Here is a 7,554-nt window from a genome sequence, read left to right as displayed (position 1 = left end):
CTGCTTTAAGTCTTAATCCAAATATACTGTATTTAAACACACAAAATTCTGTGAAACTTCATAGTAGTTCAGATAGGGCCAAAATCCATAAATAGAATCCATATTCACCCATGAGAAACCAATAAAGAAACATCAATCCCAATGATGATAAAATGATCTTCAAATAACAGAGGCAATGACTGGTCCACACCTGGATGGATGTCACAGGGAAGTTGACTTTTACAGAGGGAAGACCAGAAACCCAGAAAATGTAGAGTACTGCCATCCACCAACTAGATTACCTTTCTCTAGTTTCAGGTAAACCTTATCCTCCTTGTCTAGATAGAGCAGGACTCCATTAGTTGCAGCTTCACGAGTGACATCTTTGTCCCCAGCAAAGGCAGAAATTACTGGTTTTCCATTTAGCATTAGATTAACCTACAAGAAAAAAAACCACTGAAAAGTTGTAGTTAACAGAGAAACATCTGACAATATCAAGTATCTAAAGAGTGGTGGGGCCTGGTTCAAATCCCATTGTACAGCATAAATAACAGGAGTACTTGTGGCACCTTAGAGACTAACAAATTTGTTAGTCTCTAAGGTGCCACAAGTACTCCTGTTATTTTTGCGGATACAGACTAACACGGCTGCTACTCTGAAACCTGTCATTGTACAGCATGTATACATTATTTCCTTTCAAATGAGTAATTAAGGTTAATATGACTGTTTGCTCTGTTGTCAAGTGTATTATTGTTTATGTGCCTATTGCAAGCTCATTGGTGTCAATGGGATGCTGTCAAAGGGCTTTGGCTCAGATAATATGCTACTTCCTCTAAGTAATATGGACTTTCCATTCATGATTATATACAAGCTTTAATATTTTAAAGGTATATAGGAGCTCCCCATCCACTGATAATGATCTGGCAAGATGAAGCTGTAAGACACTTGCATCACCTTAGCCCTCTTTGCATAGGTCATTTAGATATCTAACTGCATGTACATATCAGTAGAGGAGGCAGATTTTCAAAATATTTAGGTACACAAAGATGCAGATAGGGGCCTAGTGGGATTTTTCAAAAGCCCCTAAGCAGGTTAGGCACCTCACTCCCACTGTAATCACAATATATTGCTCTTCGGTATTTTACTGCAATTTGGTTTTAAAATCTAGAACAAATCATCATCTTTATATGCCACTCCACTGTATTTCAGTAATGATTCTATTCAAACCTTTGTCATGCACAAATGCCTAGGCTTCTGAACCCACTCGGATGCAAAGAGCTGGTCAGAAAATGGAGGAGAAAACACAAATATTTTCTAACTTTTAAATAAATTGGTGAAATTTATTTTTTGCCAAAAATTAGTTACCAAACATTTCTTAGAAGCCTTAACTGTAATGCAGTCACAGAGGGATAGACTGTGAAATGGTTGTTCATATTAAGTATTCCCAACTGGTGAGTACTCCCATTAATTTTAATAGGAGCACTTGTAGAGTAAGGCAGCAGAATCTGGCCCTTAATTGGGATTTCCTTATCTTGGAAATCCACTTAATCAGATGTCTCCAGGGAACCAATTTCACTCTAATGACACTAACAGATGTTTCAGGGACATGGTAATTCCAGTTATGTGGGAAGTGATTTAGTGGTGCTCAAGTCTGTGTGGGTCTGAGACTCAAGCTGGTTTAGTCTGTTAGCGCCACTGCAATAGCTTCCAGTCCCTCCTTAGCTGTGATACATGCAAAAAGTGCATGAAGGGTTTGATCACTGCCTGTTCCCTGCTACTATCTTACTCCCTGTGCACCAGCTCCCATGTTGGGCATCTCACAGGTGTCCTTGTCACAGTACTGGAGAAATAGCAGGCTTGGTCCCTATCCCATTGGAGAGAATACCTCTTTCCAATTATTTGGACTTTTAACATGAAGGGCTTACTGAAGTTCAACAGTTGACTTAGATGCCAGCATTATTACTGGCTTAAGAATGAAAGGCCATTTACCAGTACAACCTGATTGAGAGAGTCTATTGTATTTAATTAAATAGAGCTAAAAAGGCAGCTATGCAAAAGATGCAAACTTTGGACCTGTACTACTCATACTTACATTGGTATATGTCCACCGGATTTAATGGAGCAATTCCTGATCTAAACCCGTGGAAGTGAGAGAAGAATCAGGCCCTATCCATGTAAACATCATGACATTATTTTAAAGTGATAGAGATATTTTCAAACGTGACTAGTGATTTGGGGTGCCTTCGCTTTGGGATGTGCTGTTTGAGACACTTCAAAGGGATCTAATTTTCAGAGAGTGGGAGAGTTTCAAGGAGTCTCAGGTTGGGCATCCAAAAATTGAGGCACTCAAAATCTTTGGGCACTTTTGAAAATCTTGGCTTCAGAAATTACTCCTAAATACATAATTTTGTTGTGTTTCACATTCAGTTACAGGCCCGAAACCCACAGTTCTGAGCATTTTAGCCCATATACATGAAAAAAACATGAAAGTATGAGCTGAAATTCCATGGGAAACCATGCTGTAATTGCATTGTCCCATAACAAAATTCACATCTTATCTCCTCCTTTGCCAACAGGTGTGTTAAACACATAGAAGATTAATGGCACAGTGTTTCTAGAACACATTTAATCTTCCATCAAATACACATTTAATAGGGTAGAAAGAACAAAAGTATGAGCTAAATATATAGCCTTTAAATAGATTATGGATGAAATCCTGACCCCACTGATGTCAATGGGAGTTTTGCCATTGACTTCAGTGGAGGCCAAGATTTCACTTCATATCTTTAGGATGAAATTCACCTATGATGCAGAGGATTCCTGCACCAATCTGCTCCATTGAATCCTGCACAGGGGGTGTACAGGCATCCTACAGGCAGAGCAACCACCCACAGGTGCCTGTGCATCATATACCTGTGGCAGAAAAGGTCTCCCCACTCTCACATAGGCCAGTACAAAAGGCCATGTTCAGGGAAGACCAGAGTTAGAAAAGAGGCAGATCAAAGAGAAACCACAGATCATGTTTTCCATGGATCCAGTGGTCTCAATGGAAGCTTCAGCCACTATTCCAGCATACCAGCTCTGTGATGAGGGACTACACGGTAGCCCCACAGTCTGACCATGGGGTGAATTTCACCCTTTGGGAGTTAAGCTCTTGGCTTAATGGGAGGAGTTTCAGGATCCTAGAGGTTGGTTCTCGGGGCTGTGTGTATGTCAGAGAATGAGCTCAACATTGCTATTGAACTGCAAAGTAAAGTATAGTTTTCTGTGTTTTTCCAACATAACACAGTAAAATAATAGCAAACCCCTCTAAGACAGCCACCCCCACCACCGTCATCACTGAAGATTTATAATATTATAGTAGTGGCCCAGTGAAATCAAGTTAAATAGTCCTGGCCCACAGTAAGGCCATTTTTTAAACAGCTACCTGATGTCATCATGTGGTTTCTAGAGGTTCATGTTAGAAAAAATTACCAATAATGAAGATGATTTATTTATACAGAATGTGTCCCCAGAAACCTAGACATCATTACAATGGATTTCACCTAGTTTCTAACTAGCAATATAAGATTGTTATGAGGGATTCACTCAATTGAGTTAAATTAAAAAGTGTATTTTAGTCATGGGTGACCTTTATATTTATTATTTTAAACAGTCTAGCCCAGATCTTCATCCGGTGTGCATGAACAGAGCAATGAAGCTATGAAGGTTTACATCAGCTGAGGATCTGGCCCTACATTTGTTGTATCCATTCATTTCAATGGTATACACTATACTGTACAATTAAGGAATGTAATACAATAAAGTCACTGGGCTTCTAAATGAACAAAAAAATGCTCTTTTTATGTGAACCATGTGTAATGATATTTTGTTTAGTCACCATTTTATTCTCATTCTAGAATGTAAACAATTTCCATATACATTTCTCACGTTAAATCAACATACCTGGATTGTTTGACTCTGATAGACTTTAATTACATGAAAACTGAAACTGTAAATTCCTTTTCTTGGTGCTACAAAGACAGACTCCAATGTGAAAAAATTGCCCACATTTACTAGGATCTACAAATAAAAATACATAATGGGAATTAATACAATTATTCAATATAAAAGAGCAAGACATTCAATCACATTTTTCTCCATCTAATTGCATGACTTACAGAATTCTGTTTTTATTCTTATATTCACTGACATTAAAATATGGAATATAAAATTATGATTTGGTTTCATTTGTAAGTCATATTTATCAGTATAACTTTAGTAAAAATCAACTAGCATAGAAATACCTGTCCAACTTGGCTGCCTGTAGATATCTCCAAATATTAGACCTATCTGTGGGTATAGTAGGTATTAGATAATTAGGGGGATATCATATCTTCCCATTAGTCCCACAATACCTACTCTAAACACCAATAATTGCAGAAGTAACGTATTAGCATTGGCCAATCAGTACTGGTCAAGGCAATGCCATCATCCCTGAAAGTATCAAGCTATGAGGCAGTACGTATATGAATGACATCATTCATGACACTGGGTTGAAGGTGGATTGAGTTGCCAAAATACCTGACCTACCTATTTTAAACAACCCTGGATTTACAAATATTTGCTATTTCTCTTTTCTGCTCTATCTCTAACTGTAAACACTTTTCTAACAACTTAGACTTTCTTAAATGACTAAAGTCAAGTAACCAAGGAGAAGACATTAAACAACTACAACCTTCACATGTTAAATATCTTCTATAATGAAGTGTCTTCTTTCTTCTGAATTATTTATCCTTTATTTTAATTCATATTTTCAAGTTCGCTTAAAGAAACACACTTCCCAAAGAGTCAGTGGGAATAACCAGGAAGTTTGCTTAATTCTAGCATTCTAAATTACCCTATGTGAGGTATCTTGATATGATATAGTAAGGAAAATAACTCTCAGTCTCAATTATTTTGGATCTGCTCTAGCACCAGGCTGGTAGATGAAACAGGAGTGCAGGTGTGTGTGTATTCATAGGTACGACTGAGATGAAAATAGTAGTATTACAAGTTATGGATTTTAGAGGGAAAAAATCATTTGAAATTTTGCGAACTAATTCCCAGGAATTAATGAAACAATGTTGAAACTTTGGGTGCATCAGCTGCATCTGAGAAAACACCTTTTAAACCTCTCCCTGTCTTTCCTTTCACATAAAAAGGGCTAACTCTTGGTTGCTTTGCACATTTCCAAGTCTCCTACACATCCCCATAGGTCTTCTTGTATCCTGAGAAGATTATTGACAATGTGATGAATAAACTCAAGAATTCTAAGCACATTTTGTCTTTACTTTAGTGCAGAAAAGCCTAGTGACTGCCCTTCTCTAGGCTGAGTATAGGAGTCTCTGAACCTTAAAAAGAGTAATTTAGTAGGATCAATTAACAAGCAGTTAATCATTCCAAGTAGCTAGCTAGGCTTCATTAGCTATTTTATATAATATCCAAGGGCTGAAATTAGTCTTTCTGGTTACAGAGTGGGTAAGGCAGCTCACAAGACTTAATGTAAATTTCAGAGTGGAGTTGACTTCACATAATGACTATGTCTATCTCAGCTATATTTATCATTTATCCTAAGACACTTATTTATTTCTGTGAAGGAGACCTCCCTTCTCATTTATAACTGACATAAAGGTTCTAGAAGAAGAGCATGATCTCTTTTAAATCAAAAACCCCACAGTGTTTTGGGGTTTTGTGGTTTTTAATTTAAGAGGAATTCTTTGCAAAGGTGATTTTATTTTGTCTGCAAAGACTGAAGTTATGTGTTTGACTGGGGCGGGGGCGGTTACATCAGGGTTTTAAAATGTTTAAAAATTCAGACAAATGGTTTTAAATATTGTACTGATACAACTAAGATGTGATGGGTATTTTGGAAAACTATATATGTGCTCTGTGTTTTCAGGATTAACTAAATGTAATCCATACGAATGATAAATTAGTGGCACTGCTTTTCCTTTCCACCTTCTATACTGCACATGTGTATTCTGATATAAGGGGACCAAAAAGCTACTCTGGTAGGGGTGTTATTGAAGCTGTAGGTAGGCTGCAAACCTCAAGGTAGCTCACAGTCTCCTTGAATACTCCCTTCTGGCTTTACAGTACTAAATGAAACGATGTTTCATAAACTTAACTGAAATATCACAGGATCATAACATTTGAAGAGTGTCCACATAAACAATGCAACAGAGGGTCCTGTGGCACCTTTAAGACTAACAGAAGTATTGGGAGCATAAGCTTTCGTGGGTAAGAACCTCACTTCTTGCATCTGAAGAAGTGAGGTTCTTACCCACGAAAGCTTATGCTCCCAATACTTCTGTTAGTCTTAAAGGTGCCACAGGACCCTCTGTTGCTTTTTACAGATTCAGACTAACACGGCTACCCCTCTGATACTTGACACATAAACAATGGGAGCTGAAGGCTTTTTAAAAATGTAAATAAAGTCTCTGTTCCCCCCTCAACTATCTGAAAACCTGCTGCTTGTCTAAATTGCCCTTAGTCGAGCCTTTAGATGCATGCAACTTTTTTAAAGTACTTGAAGGCTCAATGCGAATTAGACTTGGCTGCTGTTCTGGACTTCAGAGCGAAGCGAGAATTCTCCTGCCTGGTCTGTGCCGTGCTGGCATTTCAATGAAGGCGATCTCGATCGGGTGAGCTGAATAAAATACCAGACTCCAGTGAGTGCTGGAGACCCAGAAAGTGCGGCTCTGAAATACCCAGCAATGGCCAAGCCTGCCTCTGAGTAACTTTCCAGCCGCTCACTTTCAGCGGGGACCCTGGATTTTAACAAGCTCGCAGTTTTGCTCACACCTGTTGATTAGCTCCGTTATCGAAGCCGGAGCTAGTCCCGGCTCCCCGGCTGGATGGCAAGTCCCCTGGCCGGGGAAGTGGAAATGTCTCCTTAACACTTGGGCAAACACGGGTTCCCTAACGCCTCTCCTCCCCTCGCCTGCTTGTGTTGGATCGATTCAAATCACGCACGCCCCAAAAACACAGTGTGGGGAGCATGTTCTTTACCTGATCGAAGTAGATGATCCGGGTTTTGTTGCTCATTTCCGAGGGCTCGTGGTTGGTGCTCCTCACGGCCGAGAAGGCGACCTTCGAGTTCGCAGCCCGCACCGAGATCCCCAAGGGGGAGGAGGACGAGCCCTTGGCATCGGTGGCCGGGTTGGAGTCACAAACCACCAGGCATTTCCCTTCCAGGACGATGGGCTCCGTGTCGTTCTGCGCCCAGACCGGGAGGCTGGGGAGAGCCAGGGCGAGAATCACGGTAGGGACCATGGACAGCGCCCTGGTTGAAGCGCCCATGTTCAGCACCGTCGGCAGGCAGCGTGTAGCGCCCCAGCCCCTCCTTCCACCTCTCCACAAACCCAGCAGCAGCAGCAGGGAAAACAACCAGCAGCAGCAGCAGCTTCCAGCAATTCGGGGGGTAAAGTCAAAGTCTTCCCAGCTGCCTTTAAAAAAAAAAAAAAAAACCTTTGTCCTTTAACGATCTCCTGAAAATACCCCACAAAAGCAAACAAACATCCACGCTTCCCAGCGCCCCCCCGTTTGGCTTCC

The 7,554-nt window shown here is 40.2% G+C and overlaps 1 protein-coding gene across 1 annotated transcript; it reads right to left on the bottom strand.

Moving 5' to 3' along the window:
* Positions 1-219: 219 nt before the first annotated feature.
* Positions 220-7,302, bottom strand: CBLN4 (cerebellin 4 precursor). Its single transcript, XM_065414827.1, has 3 exons — positions 7,012-7,302; positions 3,925-4,041; positions 220-417 (listed from the first exon to the last, which is right to left on the bottom strand). The coding sequence occupies exons 1-3, from the start codon at positions 7,300-7,302 to the stop codon at positions 220-222; spliced, it is 606 nt and encodes a 201-aa protein (XP_065270899.1).
* Positions 7,303-7,554: the final 252 nt, after the last annotated feature.

This window comes from Emys orbicularis, chromosome 12 (genome assembly GCF_028017835.1).
Source record: "Emys orbicularis isolate rEmyOrb1 chromosome 12, rEmyOrb1.hap1, whole genome shotgun sequence".
NCBI classification, from domain to species: domain Eukaryota; kingdom Metazoa; phylum Chordata; order Testudines; family Emydidae; genus Emys; species Emys orbicularis.
Note: the sequence above shows the minus strand (reverse complement) of the source record. Positions and strands in the feature narration are given on the sequence as shown.

Bases quoted from the DNA above. Each gene is read 5' to 3' on its own strand.
- CBLN4 (XM_065414827.1), bottom strand. From the start codon at position 7,302: ATGGGCGCTTCAACCAGGGCGCTGTCCATGGTCCCTACCGTGATTCTC. The intron at 4,042-7,011 runs GTAAAGAACATG...TTTTATTTGTAG, and splicing joins GGATCATCTACTTCGATCAG to ATCCTAGTAAATGTGGGCAA. The intron at 418-3,924 runs GTATGTTGATTT...TTTTTCTTGTAG, and splicing joins ATCAGAGTCAAACAATCCAG to GTTAATCTAATGCTAAATGG.